This window comes from Passer domesticus, chromosome 2 (assembly GCF_036417665.1).
Source record: "Passer domesticus isolate bPasDom1 chromosome 2, bPasDom1.hap1, whole genome shotgun sequence".
Taxonomy (NCBI): domain Eukaryota; kingdom Metazoa; phylum Chordata; class Aves; order Passeriformes; family Passeridae; genus Passer; species Passer domesticus.
Window position 1 is genome coordinate 82,678,274 of NC_087475.1, and position 24,249 is coordinate 82,702,522.

A 24,249-nucleotide genomic window follows, 5' to 3' on the forward strand; every position below is an offset into this window, starting at 1 on the left:
CCGCGCGCGCGCCGCTCGCGTGAGGCCCGCAGCCAATCCGCGGCCGCCGGGGAGCGGCCGGGGCCGGGGGTGGCGCGAGCCGCCGGGCGGGGGAACGGGGGGGGCCGGCGGCGCCTGAGGGGGTGCGTGTCCTCCGTGTGTGTCTGTGTGTCCCCCGTCTGTGTCCCCCGTGCCCTTGGGTGTCCCGTCAGTGTGTGCCGCGCCCGTCCCGAATGTCCCCCGTGTGTCCCCGTCCGTGTGTCCTGTGCGCGTCCCGTGTCCTGTCGCGCACCCGCGGCGGCACGGGCACCTTTGTGCCTGGCCGAAGCTGTGTCCCGTGTGCTCGGTGGGGTCGCGGCCGTACGGACTGTGGGATGTGTGCGGCGAGAGCACGGCTCGGCTGGCTCTTGTCGCGGTGGTGAGGGCAGGTTTCGCTTCGGAGGAGCCCAGGCCGAGCAGCTCAGAATTAAAGTCGTGCCGCAGTTCGCCCGCCGCCTGTCACGGCAGCGACATCTCCTTCAGCTCGCTCCCCCCGTGCAGCCCTGTTCCCTCCGGTTTTCCTGTCATCCCGCTCCTCCTGAGCCCCTGGATAATGTCAAACACTGTTTCCTGTCTTAATTGGTGTGGCCTCCTCACACACTTAGAAGTCTGTCTCCTGTGGTTAGAGTGTTTGCAGGCTGGCTGGAGAGTTTTGTAAACTTGCTGGGAAGTAGACTGGCCTGTGCGTGAGTCCCTGTGCAGAACTGTGTATGAAGTGCAAAGTCTTCCTAAAAAGAAGCGCTTTAATTATGAGCACAGTGAGCCCAGGGAGATAATTAAGTAAGGTTTAAAGGGACCACTGGAGGTTATCTCGTCCAAGCTCCCTCCTTAAGCAGCATCCCCAAAAACATGCCACTCGGGATTGTGTCCAGGCAGCTTTTGGATATCTCAAAAGTGAGGGAGACTCCACAACACCTCTCTGGGCAGCCTTTTCCAGTGCTTGGTCACCTACACAGTAAAGAAGTTCTTCCTCATGTTGAGGTGGAACTCCCTGTGCATCAGTTTCTGCCCATTGCCTCATGTCCCCTTGCTTGGCACCACCAAGAAGATGCCTGGCTCCATCCTGTTGACACCCTTCCTTCAGATGCTGATAGACATTGGTGAGGTGCCCTCTTAGTTTTCTCCAGGTGAAAGAGCCCCAGGTCCCTCAGCCTTTCCTCATACAGAAGATATTTCAGTCCCCTAATCACCTTTGGACATGGTAGAGTTTTACAAAACCATGGAGGCAATGACTGATGACACAGTTACAGCTCAATTGCAAAACTGACATCTAGATCCAGCTTGAAATTTTGCTAATTTAGGGACTAAAGGGGCAGCGTGTACCAGGAGCTGAGGATTTCATTTGTGTCTCTGTTAAATACCAGATCACAAACACTCTGTCCTGATGAAGCAAGTACACTCTGTATGTCCTGTGATGAGGTTGAGTCAAGAAGAGATTGTTTCCAAAGGAGCTTGCTTGTGGGTGCAAGAACATACTTGCATTTCAATTTTAGCAGCCCAGAGATGGGTAGGTTGAATGGTTCACAGAACCTGGGGCCACTGAGATTTGCAGACTCACAACAAATCTGCAGTAGGAGACTTTGGCCTAAATAGTTCAATTATGCTATTTCAGTCAGCATATCTGACCAACCAACCTTCTTCAGGCAGAACTCTGTCTATGATAGTTTGTATTTAAAAATCTAGTAGAAGGCCTTAGAGAGAACTTTAAAAAAATAATTCAGCTTTAGCACTGGGGTACAGCTTCCCTGCATCTGTGGCTGTGTGGCAGCCTCAGGGAGTGAATTTTGCTGTGAGCTGAGCCTCACAGGGAAGCAGCCTTGGCAATATAACCAGCTGCAGCGCTGTCTGGACTTTGGCTTGGACCTAGTGCCTTGCTTGCTGTTTTTGTAGTACTCTGTAAAACACTGCTTGTGGGCAGAAAAGGCAATTATTGCCTAAGTTATGGATTCTGGCTCTCTTTGCTTGCATGTTTTGGCTTTGATAATATTCTGGGCTTAAGTCTTGCTTGCTGCCTTGTATTTGTAGGCAGAGAGCTATGGCACATACAATAGTAGTTGCACAAGCTGATTCTTTCACCTCTGACACAGGTTTTTGCAGACAGTCCTAATTTTGGGACTACTCGCCCAGCTCAAGTTAAGCAAAACTTGCAGAGAAAGATCCAACATTTCATTGTTGAAATTGTTGAAAAAAAAATGTTCATGAACATTGTTCATTTGTGCAGTGCCCCTGATCAGGCTGAAGAGTTGCCTGCTCAGAACTGCAGGCTTTTGCATGTCTCCTGTTGGGTCATCTGAGGAAGACTCTGATGACTCTTTATCTGACTGATAAAGAAAGCAGTGCAGTCCTGACCTTGCTCTGGGCTCTTTTCCATGGGGTTGCAATATTCTGAGAAGAAGCCCCAGGGGTGAAGCCACGTGGGAGTACTGCTGATGGCCCAATTGGCATTGGATGCCACCCCAGGCTACTCTGTCCTGGGAAACCTACCCTTGATTGGAATAGGGACAAAAAAGTCTCAGAAAAGGATGGAATCTCATGAATTAAAATAAAACATTGAAGACCTTTACTTTTGCCCCATAAGTACCTAGAGTTTTCAGGAATGCTCCTTTTTGCATTAACAACACTCTCTACTGGGAATAGCAGGGTGTGTCTATAATGTTGCTTAAACAAACACTAGTGGTGAATCCTGTGGCATAAAGCCAAGTGATGTGGCACACACGGTTCAGAGCTTGCCTTGTAACATCCAGGTGCCTTGGAGAGAACTACCCAGAGTTCCAAAACCAAAGCCAGGGAAAGAGCCAATTGCTAAGCAACATGAATGGTGGGGGAGTTGAGACTGCTCAGCTTGGTCCCTGGTTCTTGTTGATGTAGCAGAGTCAAAATATACCAATGTGTCTGAATAAAATGTAGGCTGACAAAAATATGAGCCTCACTAGACTAGGACAGCAGTGATGTCCCGGGCTCCAAGCCCCGTGTCACAGAAGGGAGCAATGTAGCAGCATCCCACTGCATTAGAGACTCTGTTCCTGTTGCCTATGTTAACTGCAGCTTTAGCACAAGTCCCTGGCCAGACTTACTCTTTAGCAAGGTACCTTAACTGATGGACAGCACTGCAATCCTTTAGTTTACCCATGCAGATGATAACTGATTACATTAGGGAGGCAGATAGCTTGGATAGCAATTGCTGAATGAAGAAAAGTAGTCCCTTCCTTTCCAGGTTTTAGTGGGTCTCAGTTTGGAACACTCTCTGCTGCTATCATCAGCATCTGCTAAGTCTGGTATCTGCAAATAAATTATATATCTCATCCCATGAGAGTAACTAGAGGTGTGAAGGTTTTTCTCTTGCCTTCACACTGGGCAGTTATCAGTGTTAGAAAGTGGCCTGGCTGGGAACCCAAGGCAAGCATTTAACTGATTAGAACAAAATCAGGCAGAAAAAAATAAACTGATGAAAAAAAACAACCAGGGGACTTGACATTTCAGGAGCCTCTGCCTTCCAAATGCATTGGGATCTGGGAAATCTTCTTTCTAAATATTTTTACATATCAGAACAATCTGGAAATATTTTAACTTGGAATAAATGTTATGCTTTGCCCTCTCCATTCCCTCTTGTTGCTTTCCAGCTTGTGTGCTTTTTTCTTTTTTGTTTGTTTTCTCCCTTGGGACAAGGGATTCAACTTTTCCCTGCTACTCATGCTGTTCTCAGTGTCTGCATTTTGGTTCTGGAAGTAACTTCTCTTGTCTGATAAGAACTGCTGTTTCCACCAGCAGGGCTTGCTTTTCACTCACTAATTTTCCTGCTTTTCCTATTCTTCCACTCTCATTGTTATTATCCCTCAGCTTGTTCTCCTTCCGTCTGTGCAATTGTCTCATGCCTCCATCATAAAGTATATGAAATCCAGACTGAAAAGTATTCTGCTGCTTAAAAAAATCTAGGGATTAAATTCATTCTTCTCCTCAGGTCAGTGGTGACAATGTGTACATGAAGATATCTACTTCCCTCAGTAAACTGCAGAGAAACTTGGAGATATTGCTCCAATCTCTATTTCTTCTCAAAATCCAGGAGAAATGGTGGGTACAATATATTATTTATTTATTTTGAAACAAACCACAGTCTTGTAACTTAGATCACTAATACATGAAATGGCTGTTTTCAATGGAGGTGAATGGCCATTGAGTGGATTTACTTTCCTCCAAGAAAAAAAGGGCCCTTTAAGAACTACTTTTCACCCTTGTGCCTGAAACTACTTATGCTTTTAACTTGACCCATTTTGCATTATTTGAAGAGAGATTCTCTTCTGGCTTGCAACCATGAATGCTACTTGTTCATTTTTTAGCAGGGGATAAGCTCAAAATACCCTTATGTTTGCTGATATTTCAAGGTAAAGGAATTATCTGGAAGTTTTCCCATTTTCCAAGATGTAGTAATGTCCAAACTAAATATGGGATGGACTGTGGGATAATACCCTGTGAACACTTTAATACACATAATAATATCCCCGTGTTTATACAAATGCAGATTTTTTTTTCCAGATCTAAATGTTGCAGTCTTTCTTACAGAGGTACCAAGGATTATACTAAGAAAACAAAATCATAGCATTCACCACACTGACTCTGTGGGCCAAACCAAGAGATGACACACTGAGCCATATTCATGCTGCTGGCATCAGTTGAATGTACTTCAACTGTATTTAGCCCATGGTGTTGCTGTTCCTGGAGACAGTGATTTCTTCTTTCTAAATCAGGTGACAGAATTGGTCATTAGAGGCTAAATTAAGCCACTGCTTTCACTACAGAAGGAATGAGAGACAGTGCATGTGGACACACCATCCCAGGAGCAGCCTGAAACAACAACTGTGACCCTGCTGCTTCCTCGCTGATCTCCTGCTTTCCTGGAGAGTGCTTTCTATAGCTCTAGAAAGAATGCACAAATCAGCCTTGCATCATCCAGGTAGTTCAGCATGTTCCTGTGCTTGAAACTCCCTTGTCCCGTCCCATATACCTTTGTTTGACTGGAACCACTACAACACAGCTTTACACCACCCAAACAGACCTAAATCTTTTCTGGTGCTATCAGAAGGTATGGCTGCCTGTGCTCTACAGTCACACTGCTGTGTCTGGAGTTCATGTCTTTCCTCTGCCATCCTCTTGTGTCGTTGTTCACCAAATTGAACAGTCAGGAAAGACCTGTCCCACACAGCTTCGACGTCCTTCATTTCTGCCTGCCAGGTGGGGGCAGCAGCCTTCAAACATGCAGGTGATGATCACCTTTCCAAGACCATGAGTGGGAAGGGTGGGAGCAGCTGAGATACCACGCTGTTGCACACAGGGAGTTCAGGGGCAGCATCAGATGGGTCTGCACTCCTTAAGAGCTCCAAGAACTGAAGTAGAGCTCTGCACCTCTATTGTCTGTGACACCTGATAGCTAATTCACTCCCTGGCACTTTTTTGGGGCCTTTTGAATGATATCTGAGATCAATATGTTATAGAGAGGTCTGGCTCTAAGTAGGATAGATACCAGCCAGTCATTGTCATTTGCCTGTAGGAGCAGCAGTGAGTGGTGGGCTGTTTTTCAGTAGCGTCAATGCCAAGGATCTTTCAGAAAATAGGAGAGAAAAAGGAGACAGGAGTGAATCGTGACACCCTCAAACAAAACCTTTTGTTTGCCATTCCAAACTTTTTTGAGGTAATTATTAAGATTTTATTTATTCTTCCAACACAAGCATTTTTCAGTCATGATCTTAAGAAAATAGGTGCCTTTTTTATTTTTCTTTTGGAGTTTCTAGTTGTGCTTAAATCTTCTGTAATAAAACTTTCTATCCATCAAGTTGGACTGCTGAGGCCACAGACAGAAATGTAATTATTCTAAAGCAATTGAGCACCCAACAGCTCCTTTGAAAATTAATGATAGCTTCTAATAACTCAGCACTTTTGAAAAGACTTTCAATTTAAGCCTGATTTTCTTTTTTTTTTTTCCAGAAGAATAATGAACAGTAAATTTCAGCTATGTAGTTGTCAAATGCTCATGTTGAAATAGCCTCAGGACACTGATCACTCGTGCTGCCAGCACTTGGATGTCACAGCACTAGAATTCAACAGCCTAAGTAGCAGCTGCTGAACTACTTCATTTTTCAGGTTTATATTTTCAAATAGGCAGTGATTTTATGTTATCCTGGGTTAATAAAATACATTGTCCTTCAGTAGGACTGTGGATATCCAAAGCTGTGAGCAGAGTGAGTGGCTCAGAGGAGACTCTTTGAGGCAAGCTGCTCCCTTTGCTTTTATTTTCCAACTTTGCTGCTTGTTTTCTTGAAAGTGCTTTAAATTGCAAATTAAAGAAACGGCACAGCCATTGTTAGATTTTGAAACACTGTGTTTAGGTGGGCAGATGTATCTTTAGACATCCACATTCAGACCTCCTGTCAAAAATCAAGGCAGTAAAAATCAATTGTGGATTTGATGGGACTACAACACCAGACTCTTGGTTGGTTGGTTCCTCTCTGCTGGACCAGGGTCTGTCAGAACAAGAATCAAGGAAATAAGTTGAAGCAAAGTAGTTAAAACTCTCAAAAATTTTTAAACATAGAAGCATTCAGAGGACAAAGCCTTCTTTTCAGCACCTCTGGCTCATTCCTAGAAGCCATTTCTAACTTTTCTGCTCAATTAGTTGAGAAAGTCACTAAAGCATAGCAACATCACAGGAAAAAAAGCACCAAAGAGCCTTGAGAAAACTCTGAATAATGCAGAAAGAAAGAACAAATGTTTTATATATGTGGTATTGTTAAAACTCTCAAGCGGCATAAATACTATAAACAATAGCAAAGAATAGGATATTTCTGTTTGTTTCCCCACACTTGAGATGACCTAACCTACCTCAAGCATGGTTCCACTTTGGGACTTATGAGTTATTTGATCAGTCCAAAGTTGTGAAAATAAACACTATTATTCTACTGTTTTACATTCTTTTGTTCTCTGTAAATAGACTGAGGACTAGCAAAGTAAATTATAATAAAATACAAATCAAAATAAAAAATGCCGATAAAGCAGAAACAACGCAAGGGGAAAAAAATGTAATAAACACAGAAATAATGAAGTTAAATACTCATTGAGTATTTCACTCAGAGAACAGCTCTGTGTGCACCAGATGATTTTGTCACTGTTTCATGGCTGTGTTCTGATCTCATTCACAGACATCTCCTGCAGAGACTTCCTGCATGCTAACCCTGTCATGGCCAAGAGAAAGACCTAACATCTTGGGGTCGGTATTTTCAAAAACCCTGTGAAGTTAGAAGTTCAGGTTTCATTGGATTTCAGTGCAGGTTGAACACCTAACTTTGTGTCTCTGAAAAAAATCCCTTTGTAAAGTAATAAGTCATTTCTTTGGCCCTACCTATATTGTCTTCCAGACAGTATTTTCAGTGTTTTTTCTAGTTGTAAGTAAATGCTGTGGGGGCTATATAGTACCTGCAGACCTAGCTAGAAGATATTAACTTGACTGTACATTCTTTATTAAAAAGAGGTTTGCTATCTGGGCCCTAGGCCCAAAACTCCATCCATGCCTCTGTGTAGCAGGGACATCTTGAAGGCATGTCTTGCAGATCATTTAATGTCCAGATCTGTGCACATCATGTGTCAATAATTACTATTGTTCGTAACATCAATGATAGGGCTTTCATCACTCCCTGGGAGAAGTGATTTTGCAGCCTAATATATGTCACTGTTGGAAGGCTTCTCTTGATACTTTTATAATGGTTTTTAGCACTGGAAGACTCTGAAGATAGAGAGCAGAAAGCTCACTGCACTAGCTGGAGCTCAGTATGCATGTGCATATGCCTGTGCATAGAGATGAGGTAACTGGTCAGACATGGCATCATTTTACATTCCCCTCCCACACCAGAAAAGCACCTTCCTTCTTTATCCTATTTATAGAAAATGGAAGAATTTACTTGGTTCTTTTTCTGGACAAGAAATGTAATGTTAATGTTTTATACAGATCTCTTCGGTCAAAAGCCCAGGATGAAATCGATACAGCCCTGGCTGGGAGAGCATGCTGCCCCTAAAAACAAGGTAGTAAGGGTGGTTAATGACCTGATGTCCACAAATGTCACAATGCCAAAAAAAGGATTAACCCAAATAATATAGTACAAGTGAGTTCCCTCATAGAAGAACTTAAGCAAACTTCACATGGGAAATCATAATGTATGCAAGAAATTATAACTCCTCCTGGCACTCCCACACCCACTGAACTGCATCCATCTCTGCTTAGAGAGAAAAATGTAAAAATAGCACAGAAAAGCATATTTTCAGATGTTGAAGTGAAATTTTAAGTTAGCTAAATAGCCCAGTTTAAAAGAGTATGCAGCTTTTACCAATGTATGAAGGAGTTATAATTACTGATGATCCAAAAAAAGAGATATGTGAGTTTACAGGATTACCAGAAGCTCATTGTCACAAAGCAAATGTCATTTAACATTCTGCATCTAAGTTTGGTTTAGCTGAAGAAAGTAAATCTATTTCTTACCAATACAACTTTCCAGAAGGGTTTTTGAAATCTTCTTTTCCCTTGTGTCTACTTAACAAATGATCTCTGGAAATGCTGGCGATTTCCTTACAGAAATCATGTTCTTAGGACCCAGTTCATCTTTTCATAATTCAAAGGCTGGAGGGGCATGTTATTATGTTTTATGTGTGAGTCTTATAATAAAAATGTTAAAATTATCCTCTAGTCAGGCTGAAGAATATTTATCCTACAGTCATGCACTGTTGCCCAAGGGTTCTTATATAAATTCTCCCTCATTCCTCATTCCCCTACTTCATTTGAGCCTATGTTAGTTCCTCTTCCCTTTACCCAGATGCCTGAAGGAGCTGAGGAATTAGATACACATCCTGAGCTCCTTTGGCAGTCAAGGGAGAGTGAAGCATCTCCAGTGCAGACTCTGTAGATCTGACCTGGCCTCTCAATGATCTTCTCTGTCTGCCTTGCCCACATGGTAGTCAATGGAGACAAACCTAGCACCCTCAAAACTTATCAAAATTACATCCCTGCATCATGTGCGCAGGGAGGAGAGGCAGGCTTTGGGGCAGGACAGAGAGGGTCGCTGGCCTTGGCAGTGCTTCCCTTCTACTGTAGTCCTCTTGGCATGGTGGCAGAAAGAGCCTTTGAGAGCCTTTCCTGCAGGATTAAAATATGGAGGGGTCACTCCACCCCAGCCTCAGGAACCAGCTGCACTTGAAGAATGTCTTTTGTCTAAATTTGGCACCCAGTTCTTCACTGCTTTGCCCTATATGAGAGAGCAAAGGGTGTTGTTCATATGTTGATCTCCTTTTCAACTAATTTCTTCCTACATCTGAAGTGATATTATGTCAAAAATTGAATAATAATCTTGCCTCTCAATACAGCACCATGCCCAGTTGTGGCCTGAAACTTTCATATTCTGGAAATAATTTGCTGTAAATTTACTTGGGGAATATTTAGGTTAGATGGCAGCTTTCTTATGTTTTAAATGCACTTTTTAGGAGTTTTCTTTTATATTTGTCATAATTCCCCAAGGATGTGTGTACAGTGTCAACAGTACTGAAAGTTATGAACTTTTACTTTAAGGAACTGAAATATCATGGTAATATAGTTTGCATGGTAATTTGGCCCATGGAAGTCTCTCCCAGGAATAAAAATGCCTGAGAAAAACGGAATTCACATAAACTCTCATTATTTTCTAAGTTAATGTATGAGTCTGTGGGGAAATAGATGAATTGTCAGGCTCCAAATATAAATTACACTGGCCAAGAATGAAAGATCAGTACATACTCAAATTCCAGATCCAGTAATAATAAAAATAAAATTCAGCACTAGTTCCATTGATAACAAAACCTCAGTACAGTGCAAAAATACCACACCGTGATCAGCACAGCATAAAAGAATAAGGGTGCGGTTCCCTCACGGTTGAAGCCAAACTAAGCTGATCTGCTTCCTTTCGTGGTCACACCACCCCTCCTTGTCATCACAGCACTATTTATTTTATTTTCTTAGTTTTCTAACAATCAGTGTCTGGACCTACCCTGCCCTGCCAGGGCGTCAGAAGAAGAGAACATATGTACAAAGTGTAAGGTGGGTTGCACTCCCTGTAACCACCTGTATGTAGGCAAGGAACATAAGGCAAAGTGGATGGCATTATTTATGCTCAGACTAATTTGAAAGTCCATTGGTTTGTGTTACAGTAATCCATATGATTATTTTGCCACCTTGGATAGAAATTAGGAAACCTGTTTGCCAAAGACTTGCCAAACCAGTCCTTCTCACTGTCTGGTATGGCATTTATATGTTTGCCTTCCTGTGAATGTAGCACTGCTTTAAATAAAGAAAAAGAAAAGCTATGAATGACGTATACAAATGGTTAATGGAAGAGCAGGACTGTCTGTGCAAGAAAGGGGAATAATCTATTCTGGAAGAGAATAAAGCGGATATCTTTTGCAATTACATGCATGCTGGGTGTATAAATATATTAACAAAAACTCATCTCCTTAAATTAAATAAATACACAGCTCTCAAGCTGAATGCATTCTGTAATCATTTAGAGAGAATAAAACCACAAATCAATTAAATTTTTTTGATAGTTAGAAAAAAAATTGAAGAATTGCAGTGGAGACAGGAATGTGGAAATAATTAGCACTCAGTAACTATGTTTTAAATGGCCCACAAAGTGACGAATAGTGCCACTGTAAACTGGGCAGTCCAGCTAGAACTGGAAGGCTCAAGTTTGGTGCTTATTTTAAAGTCCTCTATGATTCCATAAGGACCTGGAGGCAGTGGTGTGTATAACTTGAAGCCACGTTACGGGTGCGTGACTCGGCTCCAGAGAGCACTGCCAGCAGCCCGTATCCTCACCGGGACAATTTTCCCTCCTGTCTCCAGTTCCCGCTTTGTGTATTCACAGGCACCACAAAAGCAACGTGCATGCAGCAAACTTCACCTCTTGGCAGATGTCGAGTTTCTTTCCCAGGAGAATGACCCTACTGCCTGCCTAACACAATACAAAGAAGGGTTTTTTTTCCCAGCCGTGCCCTGCAAGTCAATACTCGCTGTTATGTAACTAAACACAGCATATCAGCTCACATAGCCTTTTTAATGGGGAAAAATAGTACATTTTAAGATTTGTGGCCAGATTCATCACACGCCTGACAGCTCTGTGCTGCTCCAATGACACAGAACAGCTTTCAGCCTGCAATAACAGATTGATTAAACCAGCTCGTCATGGTATCACTGGAGCAGTGCAAACCAGTTGAAGCATAACCGTAAACCTACCACCTCAGCTTTTATTTTGAGGGATTTATATCTCAGCCTGATATAATTTCCAGAGATAAAAAATATAATGGATTAATTAATTAATGTCCATGCTTAAAAGCTTGATATTTACTTATTTATTAATAAGTAAACTAATTTAAATGTTTGAAATCTTTGTGTTTACTTCTTAGTGAATATATTTGAGGAGAAAGCACTAAAGGATGATTTTTAAAAAATCTGTCCCCCTGTGTTCATAAGCTTGTTTGTGTGATGTTAGTGACAGCTGGATGTGAAGACCAGGGCTGAGTGCAACCTGGGTGAGTTAAGAGAAGTAAGTTGTCTCAAAGTCTCACATAAAGCAGAAAGAGTCCTTCTTAAGTCAGGTCCACTGAAATTTGCTTCACAGAATGTGCAAAATGACACCAAAAGCCAAGTACAATGTTGCTTATGGACAGCAAACACACAGGAAATAACCTCTGATGCTGCCATAGAATTAAAGCAAAACAGGATGCAGAAAGGTTTAGTGGGAAAGATGACTCTGCAAAAAGGAAACTAAGCCTTATTTATAAAGCAAGACTCATGACCTCTCAGGGAGGGAGAACGCAGCCTGTCATTTTCTACCACGGCTAAATCACACCACATGAGCAATCAGTCTATTATTTCCAAAGTTTTCAGGCTAATTTGCTATTGCAAAATAAAATTTCTTCAAACACTACAAAAAGTGCATTCCTTCTTCAGGATTGTACCCTGCACATGCCAAATCTGAAGCTACAAACCTAAACTATTTTGGACTTATCTGAGCGTTAAAAAAAAATGGTATCTCCGAACAATTTTCTAAGAAAACTGTTCATCGATTTCCAGAAAAAAAATAATCATTTGGGCTGAGGTCAGTGTGGCTAAGGTCAACATTTTCAAGCCAAAATGTGAGTTTCTGAGCATTATAGAAGTAATGGTGAGCAGCAGTTTAAACTGAATGTCATTCTGAGAGACAAAATCACTAATTCCAAAGTTCATGCTGATTTTTGCTTCTACCGTAGCAAAAGGTCTACTAATTTTCCTAAAGGGAAGAGATGTCCTTGAAAGTGTATCTCTGCAGCAGAGGTTTCCTGAGAAGTTTGTCAAAATCAGGCAAGGGCAGAGGGCAGGGTTTTTTAGATGGGATTTGTATTTTAGCACAAAATTTTATAAATGTAGATACACTATGAAATGCTCATTCTGAAAATGTTTTTGTCTCACTAGATCCTGAGAGTGACTTTGCCTCACAGCCTGTTGTGCTAATCTGGCTGGAGAGGAATATTAGTCTGAATTATATGAGGAAAGAGGCTTTTGGAAAACTGGGGATTTTTTGGTTTTTTGGTTAGTTTTTTTTGGGGTTTTTTTGTTTGTTTTTGTTTGTTTGGTTGGTTGGTTGGTTGGTTTTTTTTTTCTAATTGAAGTTATTCTTAAAGTTAAAAAGATAAATACCTGTGTAAAAAAAAAAAGAATACTAACACATAGATGAAGTGACCTAAGTGGCCTTTACATAGGCACCTTTCATCCTATGAGATTTATGGACAGTTTTGCTCCCTGTTCCCCAGGGAACATTGTGTGTGATACCTCTGTGCCACCTGGATTTCTAACCCCACCCATCATCTGAGAAATCCTCTTGTATTGTTGAATGTTTTGATGGTATCTAAACGCATAAGATTTCTCAAAATTATGCATATTAAGTAGTACTGAAATTTCCTGTTTACAATGCTATAAAACCAAATTCTGAGGTCTCTGTGCAAACCAAATATTGACTTTTAAGGGTCATGGAGCAACTATTGAACCAAATTGGCATGCAAGGAATTACACATCTGAATCTAGATATGGGATCTGTGTCACAGCTTAGCTGCACCAAAGTACTTTAAAGAAATTACAGTCATAACTGCATGAAAACAGAGATTCACAGCCTGTCAGGAGACTTGTGCTCTAGACACACTGCTGATGTTTTCTGGATCTCCCTTTGCAAGGAGAGCTGGCCCACGTGGAGACACCAAGGGTAGAAACTTAGAGTATCTTGAGACTATCAGGAGCCAAATCCCATTGGGTCAGGCCCAGAAGGCTTCTGCAGTGTGCCATGACAGGTAAATTTCCACACAATGCACATTTTATTTCAAAGTTTGAGACAAGTGCTGCCCCACTGAGCTCAGTGTCGATTGATTCAAATCATTGAATACGAGTGCCACAAAGTGCACCACCTCGTGCACTGGTGTCACCTGTGCTATATCTGCTCTCCACAATTACCTGAAGCCACTTTGGGGCCAGTCTCTTCTCCCAGTGAACAACAGAACAAGAGGAAATGGCCTCAAGTTGCACCAGGGGAGGTTTAGATTAGATATCAGGAAAAATTGCTTTACTAAAGAGGTGATCAAGCACCAGAACAGGCTGCTCAAGGAAGTGATGGAATCACCATTCCTGGAAGTGTTCAAAAAACATGTAAATGTGGCACTTAAGGATGTGGTTTAGTGGTGGTTTTAGCTTGGCAGTGCTGGGTTAATGCTTGCACTTAATGATCTCCTCCAACTTTAATGTTTCTGTGATTCTATGAATACTTTATATATAAACCCTCAGATGTTTGTGTGTGTAAATACATTTGCATATCTATATATATAAATATGCACACATATACATAAATACATATGTAGCTCACTGCACTGGGAATTTTTTTTCTGAGATTGCATAGAGCCTTGTTCACTGGAAGTGTCATGACAATACCATTTCTTTCTGTTGTTACTGGACAATTGAAATGATGATGATAATGGATAAGTGCAAAGAGGGGAATATATATCTTTCCTGCTTCAAAGGAGTCAGCCTCATGAAGTACAGAAGTAAGCGAGAAAACTTACTTTGAGCTTGTGAATGGCAATTAGGAAATTATTTAAAAATTATTGCTAGATGCTTGCAAAGACATCATTGAATAAAATAGGTCATTGATTTAGGTCTTGATTTTGAGAAAGAAGGTCCTGCATAAAAAAACTCAACTGGAATTCAGATGGAAATTTTTCTTTTACAATTTTTTAAATTATAAAGTTAATTAAGTTTAATAAAAGCATAAGTGTCAAAGAGTATGAAGGAAACACTGATTTGAATGAATATAAATCCAAAAGGAATGACAAGAATGTGATAAAATATACAAACCAAAAAAAATTAATGGACAGATGTTCAAAGACAATATTATTTTATGTAAATTGAGACTAAAAGAAAGCCATTAATGGTAGAAGTCTGTTACTGAGAGAAGTTGTGGAATTGTCAGTAAACAAAACAGATAACAGCTAGGTCAAAAAGTCTTTTTTGGTGTATATTGAAAAAATACATATGAGATTAGTTGTATCATAGAGATAACTAATAGTAATTAAGTCATTCTTAAAATTTCAGTATCCCAAAATTGCTCTAGAAGCTACACATTTTAAAATCCTTATATGTTTATTTGACTTGTATATAATGTCTTTCAAAGAACTTTCTGGAAGGTAATATTCTCTGTCATCAGTTCCCAGGAGACTGGCTGGGAGGCAGGGACTGTCCTCATCCAGCACTGGACACCTCTGTGAGAGTTTTCATCTCTGGGCTGGTCATCCTACATTCCTTTTACAGTCAACTGAGAGAGAGAGGCATTTCTAGAACGAAATTCATCTGACTAAAAGCTGACATCTATGTTCGGTTAAAATAATCACATCCTAATGTCGTATCCACATTTTTGTTTTAGAAAACCAACAGGATGCCCAAGCTTTCTCCAATCTGGCTCTCCTTGCAATGCAATGCAAGAGATCATGTCCTTGGAGGTCTAAGCAAGGTCATCTTGTAGGACTCAGCTTTTGACATGAGTATCACTCCAGTAGGAAAGCTGAACTGAGAAGTGAATGTTCTATCACTAGAGTTCAGGCAAATGTTGATGCAAATGTTGAAAATGTTCAGGGAGGAGTTATGAACCTTCCTAGATGCCCTACAAATCAGTGGAAGACACAGAGATCATGGTATTTATTTTCATAGTGTAAAAATATGCTCATGGCTTTAATAAATATGAAAAAAAATACATACAAATGTAGGGGGGAAGTACTAAAAACAAGATAATAACAAGTAGAATTTTGTATTAATGTCATTCTTATTATGTAAGCTGCTTCTGCAAGTGTCTGTCTATCCTGACTTTAGCTGACTCTAAAGGGACCAAGGATGCTTCAACTACTAATTCAGACACATCAATTTATACTTTAAAGGATGGTTTGGGGTGAAAGTGGTATTTAAACAGCAGGGTAAAACCTTGCTCCTTTAAAATCAAAAGCATGATTAAAGAATTGGGAAAAACACCTTACAATAAGAAACTCAGAAAGTTCGATCTATTTGGATTAATAAAAAAGTCCAAAAGATAACTTAATCACAGCCTGACATTACCTATAGGGTTAATCTCAGTAATGACTTCTCAACCTGTCCAGCAAAGATAGAACAAAAGTCGGTGGCTGGAAGCTGAAGATAACTCAGACTAGAAACCAAACGTAATTATTGGCGGTGACAACGAATAATAATAGTAAGGGTGCCTGCTGATCCTTTAACTAAAGAACTCTCAAAATCAAATTTATATTAAAAAATACGCTGCAAATCAGGCAGTCGATAATTGAGGAAGGAATATAGCTTTTTCTGTGCCAGATTCAGGCCAGTGTCTCACACTGTCCAGTAATCCAAGAATCTATAAATCCACTATCCAGGAGTTTTGCTATTTTGAGCTGTTTAAAGAAAATGTTATCTACGTGCTTATCATGGTGACATTGGATCACTGTTATATGCATAAGGTTCAAAGCAGGTTAATTACCATTTTTTCCAACTCCAGCCTCTCATATGATTTGCCACTGCCTCTCACAGCACTCTTGTTTTCAAAACTAATTCCCATTATCAAAAAGACTTTCCAAAGCAAACACAGCAGTGTAGCACTTTCTAATATTTATTTTGTATTCTCAAAGAAGAGGCAATAGTGTTAGGAGTTTTTTTGGGGTGAGAAGTTCTTCTTCTACAAAGGTACTTGTGTCCACTGTAGTTTTGCTTAGTCCAAGGACTAGGTTCATGGGCCAAGGCTTTGCTTTGTAATTTCTGAATATGCAGTAGGTGGTTTATTTCATCAGAATTAGGTAAAGGCCTTATTCTAGTAGCCGCAAACTCTGCTTCAAACTCAGCACCTAACTGCAGCAGGAGATGGCAGATGAAAAGGGGTTTCATATACTGAGACAAAGATGCATAGTTTTTAAGGTCACTATGATTCTCCCTCTAGCCTTCTTTCCTACATAATTTGGAAAAACAATAAACTCCAACCAAAACCTTCTCCCAGGGAAGCCTGCCTCTTACTTTGATGTGTTTGACTGCATGGGGAGCACCCATCACCCATTCCCTGAACTTGTGTGCTAGGGAAAGTAAACTTGCAGTGCTGGGAACAGCTTGGTGGACATGTGCAGCACACCGTGTGTGTTCACAGCATTATCACCCACCCAGATTAGCAGCTGAGCGCTGCTGGGTGCAGACACCAATGCCTGCAGGTAAATATGGGCTTTGTATGATATGGTTGAGTTGCTGACTCCATTGCAGGCTCCTTGACTGACCTTGGGACTGGAGCACTGTCTGCCTCTGTGTTTGAAAAGTTAAGATAATATTACTTGTCTGCCTCACAAGAATTTTGTGAGGTTAGAGACAATGTTTATGCAAGCTAAATGTAAAGTGTTACAGCAATGAGAGCTCTGTAAACACCTACGCTCCCAAAACCTCAATTAAAGCACCATTTTGCTAGAGGAAAGCACGTTAATGCCCATCAGTCCCTGCAATGTCCCAGGACAGCTCTCACACAGTTTCCCCCCTCTCTGAGGTAAAGAAACCACATTGGCAACGGAGCCTCAGAGGGGAAACCTACAGTGAGTGAGCAGAGAGCACTTCCCAGCACAGCTTTGGCTGTGATTTACAGTCTTGTGCTTGGTAAGGAGCAATAGCTGAGGGGTGGCTTATCCCATTAGTCCCAGTCTTGGCTGACCAATGGAGCTGGGGAATGATGGGGAGCAGCAAAGGCCCCCATGTGCACTCAGAGGCCGGGCTGCCTGTGACAGACACCCTCAGGAGCACATGCACATGCCACATGCTGCGTGCACACAGAAGGAGGTTGCTTAACCAGGGCTTTACAAATATTTTCAAAGTGCTTTACAAAGAATTCATTAATAGATGACATATTTTTGCTAAAGGCACAACCAGCTCAACTAGATTTTATTACAGGTGTAAATAATATCAAGGGAATTTAAGTGTGAGTCTTGTTTCTCTGCTCTTAATCCCTGCTCCTGCTGACATGCTAAAGGTCTGCTTAATCATCCAGCCCTTTCCTCCCAAATTCACAAATGCTTCATCCACATTACTTATTTTACAGGGATTTATACAAATGCCAGGAGGTACCTAGCAGTGCCCTACAGGTTTCATGGCCCCAGTGAAAAAACAAACAATGCTACAGCCCAGATGTGACCCAGTGGTGCATTTTAACCCATTCAGAAGACCAAACAGCAGCTTAGAAAGCCATCCTCAAAATATTTTTAACCCCACAGTGGAAGAGCTGAGCACTTAGGGCTGGGAAAAGGCCAGAAATGAGGGGAGGATTGCGGCACAGCGAGCCCAAACACATCTGCTGAGCCCAAACACATCTGCACGGGGCTCAGCCTACCCTGTCCTTGTGGAGCCGAACTTGGGGAGCCCCTAGGACCAACCCACCACGGGAACTCGGGGAATAGTGACAAGGTCACCCAGGGGCACTGGCCACACGGGGACCGGTTGTGGGGAGACGAGACACGGACAGGTATCCCCGGGGGTTTCTGAGGGATGCAGGATGGGGAATGCAGGTCACCAAGGAGAAGGGGCCCCTGCGAGGCGCGCTGAGTGGAAGTGCGCTCCTCGGGGCTGGCGGTGAGGGTCGGGCTCCCCAGAGAGCGGCTCGGAGAGGACTCCCGGTACCGTGCGGCAGGTAGGACCCCGTGCCGTGCCGTGCCGTGCCGTGCCGTGCCGTGCCGTGCCGTGCCGAGCCCTGCCGAGGGCGGAGGCGCTGCGGGCGCTGCGCGGGGCGGGCTCCCGCGGCGGGGCGGCGGCGCCGGGAGGGCCGGGCCGGGAGGCGCGTCCCTCCCCTGGGCCGTTTCTCGGCGAGGCTGTTTAATAGCGGAGCCGCCCCCGGCCCGCCCCGTTGGAGCCGGCCCGTGCGGCACGGCGCGGCCGGGGCCGGGGCCGGGGCCGGGGCCGGGGCCGCTGCGGGCCATGGCGGGGGGCGGCGGGGGGGCGGCCGGCCGCGCCCGGCTGCTGGCCGTGCTGCTGGCCGCGCTGCTCGGCGGGGCCAGGGGCTTCGGCGACGAGGAGGAGCGGCGCTGCGACGCCATCCGCATCGCCATGTGCCAGAACCTGGGCTACAATGTCACCAAGATGCCCAACCTGGTGGGGCACGAGCTGCAGGCGGACGCAGAGCTGCAGCTCACCACCTTCACCCCCCTCATCCAGTACGGCTGCTCCAGCCAGCTCCAGGTGCGTCCGGGCTCCGCGGGGACCTGGCTGCGTGGGCGAGGTGGGGACGACACTCGGCGGGGCCGGCGGTCCCCGGACAGGCTGCTGTCCCCGGCACCCCATCCTCATCCCCGTCGGCTCGGCTCGGTACTAACCCAACCCGAAAGTCGCGCCAGCTCGCAGTGTCGCTCCTGGCTGGCTGGGGAGAGAGCGCGGCTCACGTTGGGCGGAGGCGCGGTGTCCCGGCGGTGTCCCGGCGGGGTCCCGGCTGCCCGCGGCAGGAGCGCCTCGCAGCGCGGTACCCCCCGCCCGGCGACTCCCGGAGCTTTCCCGGCCGCTGCCCTCCGTGCCGGCCGTGCCCAGGTGCCGCGCCCGATTCCATGCGGGACGAGCGGAGCTGGCCGGCCGCGGGCAGCTGGGGACCCGCCGGGAGCTTCGCCGCGAAAGTTTCTTTCCCAGGCGAATGGCAGGATCCCTGTCCTCCCCACGGGCATGGATTTCCTCAAACAAAACCCAGCTTGTTTCTCGGGGCAGAGTTCCCGAGTCAGCACGCAACTCCTCTCACGGTGTCGCGTCGCCGAATTACTGTTTTTCAAAAGACGAGAAAACTACAATATTTTATTACTGTCGCAAATGCATACGTGAAAAGCATTTTTCTTTTACAATAAGATCGCGAACTAAAGTATTTCAAGAAATGCTCTTTTTCTCCTATTTGTTTCTCAGCTGAAATATCCAGGCAATGCTCAGAACAAATATGTGTGTTTGTTTAAACCCCTTTAATTTGGTTTTCTGCTTTCTTAAATTGTACCCTCGAGGTTTAAATCTGGCTAAATCCCACTTGCTTCCTTGGAAGTGATGGGCTAAGTTTACATGGATTTAATCTAGGGAGTAAAATTTTCAGACTTTGGCTTTGGACCACATTTGAACTGAAAGAAGACAACATTGTTGGGGTTTTTCTCTCTTTTGTTTTTATTGTTCTTGGTTTATTTGTTTTTGGTGTTTTTTGGGGGTTTTTGTTTGTTTGTTTTGGTTTTGTTTTGTTTTTTTTTCTGCTTCCTGGTTTTTTAAGGGAAAGGACCAAATATTACTGCTAAAAAGGACAAAAAAAGAAGAAAACTTGCTGTATTGCAACCTGTTTCATTTTCCCTCAATACACTTGTGATTTCTGTTTCTCTCTTCCAGTTCTTCCTGTGTTCAGTTTATGTGCCGATGTGCACAGAGAAGATTAACATCCCCATAGGTCCCTGTGGAGGCATGTGCCTCTCTGTCAAAAGAAGATGTGAACCTGTTTTAAAAGAATTTGGGTTTTTCTGGCCAGAAAGCCTAAACTGCAGCAAATTCCCGCCCCAGAATGATCACAACCACATGTGCATGGAGGGCCCAGGAGATGAAGAGGTTCCCCTTCACAGCAAGACCTCCTTGCAGCCTGGAGAAGAGTGCCACGGCATGGGATCTAACTCGGATCAGTACATTTGGGTGAAGAGAAGCTTGAGCTGCGTTCTGAAGTGTGGCTACGATGCTGGTCTGTACAGCAGGTCAGCTAAGGAATTCACAGATATCTGGATGGCCATATGGGCCAGTCTTTGCTTCATCTCGACTGCCTTCACAGTCCTGACCTTCCTGATTGATTCATCCAGATTTTCCTACCCAGAGCGGCCAATCATATTTTTGAGCATGTGCTACAATATTTATAGCATTGCTTACATTGTGAGGCTAACTGTGGGCCGGGAAAGGATATCCTGTGATTTTGAAGAGGCAGCAGAACCTGTTCTTATCCAAGAAGGTCTTAAGAACACAGGATGTGCGATAATTTTCTTGCTGATGTACTTTTTCGGGATGGCTAGCTCCATCTGGTGGGTCATTCTGACATTGACGTGGTTTCTGGCTGCTGGACTCAAGTGGGGCCACGAAGCAATCGAAATGCACAGCTCCTATTTCCACATCGCAGCCTGGGCCATCCCGGCGGTGAAGACCATTGTCATTTTGATTATGAGACTTGTAGACGCAGACGAGCTCACCGGCCTCTGCTATGTTGGGAACCAGAACCTGGATGCGCTGACAGGCTTTGTGGTGGCTCCACTTTTTACCTACCTGGTCATTGGGACTTTATTCATTGCAGCAGGACTCGTGGCCTTATTTAAAATCAGGTCTAATCTCCAGAAGGATGGAACTAAAACTGACAAACTGGAAAGACTGATGGTCAAAATTGGGGTCTTTTCAGTGTTGTACACCGTGCCAGCGACATGTGTCATCGCCTGTTATTTCTACGAAATCTCCAACTGGGCCATTTTCCGCTATTCGGCAGATGATTCCAATATGGCAGTGGAGATGCTCAAAATTTTCATGTCCCTCCTGGTGGGTATTACATCAGGTATGTGGATCTGGTCAGCCAAAACTCTGCACACTTGGCAGAAGTGCTCCAACAGACTGGTGAACTCAGGGAAAGTGAAACGGGAGAAGAGAGCAGACGGTTGGGTGAAACCTGGGAAAGGGAACGAGACCGTGGTATGAGAAAAGGACAGCATCCCGCTGGTCTGACTGCTCTCCTGTGAAGGACTGATCATGTGCAAGCATTGCTGTGTAAATGTTGGGAATAGAGTAGGGGGATGGTTACACAACCTGTCTCTGGAGATTGGAGGGAAAAAAAAAAAAGCCTTAACGAATAGACAGCAAAAGGATCATGCTGCAGATACAATAGCCATAAACCATGCTGCCCAAAATAGGAGAGCCCAGGGAGGCTTTAAAAGCTGTGAAATAGCTAAACATGTTATCTTCCTTTTTTAAGTCTTGAACTCTTTAGAAATGGAGGTGCTGTAGCCCATAGCTGTGAGATGATGTTTTCCTTTCATCATCTTACAGCTGATGGTGGAAAGGCAGTCCAGGGCCAAATCCTGGGCTTAATTAGTATCCAGTTACCAGAAGATGGAGCAGGACCTCAGTCAGATGTCTTCTTTGCAAGTTCAGCACTGAGAAGGTAGCACTTGATGGGGATTCTGTCTTTATGCCCTGGGGAATTCTGGTGTTCCAATACACTGTACAATTCAGTCAGGGATCATGTCCTGAAACAAATAGTAATTGGACTTTCCAGGTCTTGTCCGTGATGAGTAGGATTCAGTGAAGTATTAGTGAGGATGACTTTTCAGGCATCTAATGGCCTAATAATAATTTTGATTCATTCTTTTTGCCATTTATAACCTGGTCTGAATGGAGAATTGATTCTGCCTTGTGGGACTTTGAACCTCCCTGTGTTTTTTCTCACCTCAGTTTTTCTGTGCTTCTATCAATACTTACAAAATCTAAAAGCTTTACTGAAGGCCATCCTCAGAAGTGGAGGAATCAGCTCAAAGTGGGAAACTGTGCATGGTCTTCTGCATCTATTATCATTATCCATCTCCTCCATTCCTGCCCCTTCAGGTGCTCCAGCTATTTCTAGCAGACCACTTTATTCTGCTGCATTTATTAGCTTTTAAAAAAGTCTTAACTCTATAGTGTTCTTTCCTCCAGGAAAGAGAAAAATTAGTTGAAGGTACCTTCAAACAATGCCATGTTTCTCCAAGCAAACTTACTTGACTCTGGAGACTCATTGCATGAAGCAATTAAGTCTCAATGTAGTTCATTCAGTGTGATGGTATCTCCTCTGTAGACGCCAGTCTGGCGAGAAGCAAAATGTTAAGTTCCTTGGCAACTTCGTGTTCACACAGATCAGTTGTATAATTATGTGTGTCAGTTGCAATTAAAAGAACATTCTCAGCCCATGACATTGCAGTGCAGCTGACTGTCTCACAACGATGCTTCAATTGCTCACTGACAGCTATGGAGACGGTTTTTTAATATATATTTACGCACAGAATGTGAGCAGGAGCAACAATGACTTTTCCAGTTTTTGTAAAGGGACCCAGGAAATCCAGCTTCTTGTTGAATAATGTTTGAAAGAAACCATTGCATTTCTTATTCTTTTATTTGAGGAGGCACCAGCTTGTGCATGTGGGGAGCTGAATGTAGTGTCAGGGGGTTGTAAGAAAGGTGATACAAATACAGATATCCTAGAAGCACTTAAGAGAACACTGTTATGATGCTCTATCCTTTTGAAACACATTTGATTTTATCTATGTGCCCCAAGCTTTTGCTTCATTTGTTTGTGTGGAACCTGATCAGCTGTAAAGCATCCCCCTGGTGCCCCAACTCCCGTGATCTTCCAGGGCAGCTGAGAACAGATGCTGCTTTATTAAAGTACTTGCTTTCCACACAGGTGCCCATGTGCTTCCCAAACCACAGTTCACTCCAGCTCTGGAAGTGAGCACTAATCCATCCCAGAAGCATGTATTGTTTCAATGTCAGTGTTGAAACATGTGCTAGAGAACTTTTTTTTTCTTTTACAAACAAAATCCAGACCCCAAACAAACCCTAATGGCAGTCTTTGCGGTTGGGCTCCCTCTCCAGCAGAACAAGTGACAACTTGACACATTCTGTTCAAGACACACAAGCACTGTCTTGGCCAACACCACATTCCAGCTGGGCCTTTTCACCCTCTCCATAAAGTCTCTCACTGTTAGTGTTGTGTTTGGATCTGGTTATTCCTTTGTGGATGAGGAGTTTTGCAAGTGTGAGATCTTCAGATGGCTGAGCTTCTCCATCACGCAGTCTTTCTGCTGGCGCAGTGAGGAATGTAAAGTCAGCAGCTGTAAGTTGGCTTTCAAGGAGCAAGGATGCAGTATGGCCCTTTCTTGTAACCTAGTATTTGGCCATGCCAAAGTGTCATGTTCACTCAAGGTGTGCTTCACTCTGAAAGGCTTTGGATAATAAGACCCATGTTTGAGCAGACTGATTCAATAAATGGCATTTTAAACCTTGTTATGTACACAGAAGTGAATGCTAAATAGTGCCTTTTTATGAAATCCTTGCATCTCTGCCTGTAACCCTGTGAACTGTTGACAGAGGGATGCCCCTGGTGATGTGAGACACAGTGAGCTGGATGAGGATGGCACTGTGTAGCCCTAGGAGGGACCTGGAGGGATATTCCGTTAAAGCATGTGAGGGATTCAAAAGCTGTGGGAAAGAGGTGGGCTGGGGGGAGGCACCAGCTGCTGTTCCTGAAGACACATCTTTCCCCAGCAGTTGGGGGAACGCTGTCCTGACCCAAAGTGAAATTAGTGGTTGCATCAATTAAACCATTCCACTGATGTATTCACGCCCATGCATTTACCTGGCTCCATGTCAGGGCTGTGCAGGGAAGACCCAGCAGACAGCCTAAAAACTGGCACTTGCGAAGAGCGGGTATCAGCAACTCTGAACTCTGAAGCTCTCTCATTTCAACACTGTTAGGAGCTTAAAGCCATAGCCGGTGTGACTAATCCTGTCTTGGAAGTGCAGTTGCAGTGGTTATACAAGCAGAAACTTTGCAGGCGTTTCCTTCGATTGCGCAGTCCCTGCTCCCATCT

General features: G+C 43.7%; 1 protein-coding gene and 1 long non-coding RNA gene across 9 annotated transcripts; both read left to right on the top strand.

Annotated features, from left to right (window-relative positions):
* The first annotated feature begins 97 nt into the window (after positions 1-97).
* Positions 98-16,649, top strand: LOC135294406 (uncharacterized). Of its 8 annotated transcripts, none has more exons than XR_010356510.1 (8): positions 98-122; positions 3,977-4,086; positions 4,761-6,276; positions 7,206-7,865; positions 8,009-8,082; positions 10,043-10,120; positions 11,485-11,610; positions 15,021-16,649. It is a non-coding gene; the product is annotated as an uncharacterized LOC135294406 (long non-coding RNA). The 8 variants fall into 8 exon arrangements; XR_010356514.1 differs by having other exon boundaries at positions 7,206-7,273; positions 7,775-8,082; XR_010356509.1 differs by having other exon boundaries at positions 4,761-5,701; positions 5,995-6,276; positions 7,206-8,082.
* Positions 16,650-18,536: 1,887 nt separating this feature from the next.
* FZD4 (frizzled class receptor 4) lies at positions 18,537-23,938 on the top strand. Its single transcript, XM_064409590.1, has 2 exons — positions 18,537-18,832; positions 19,994-23,938. The coding sequence occupies exons 1-2, from the start codon at positions 18,572-18,574 to the stop codon at positions 21,320-21,322; spliced, it is 1,590 nt and encodes a 529-aa protein (XP_064265660.1). The 5' UTR covers positions 18,537-18,571; the 3' UTR covers positions 21,323-23,938.
* Positions 23,939-24,249: the final 311 nt, after the last annotated feature.

Bases quoted from the DNA above. Each gene is read 5' to 3' on its own strand.
- FZD4 (XM_064409590.1), top strand. From the start codon at position 18,572: ATGGCGGGGGGCGGCGGGGGGGCGGCCGGCCGCGCCCGGCTGCTGGCC. The intron at 18,833-19,993 runs GTGCGTCCGGGC...TCTCTCTTCCAG, and splicing joins GCTGCTCCAGCCAGCTCCAG to TTCTTCCTGTGTTCAGTTTA.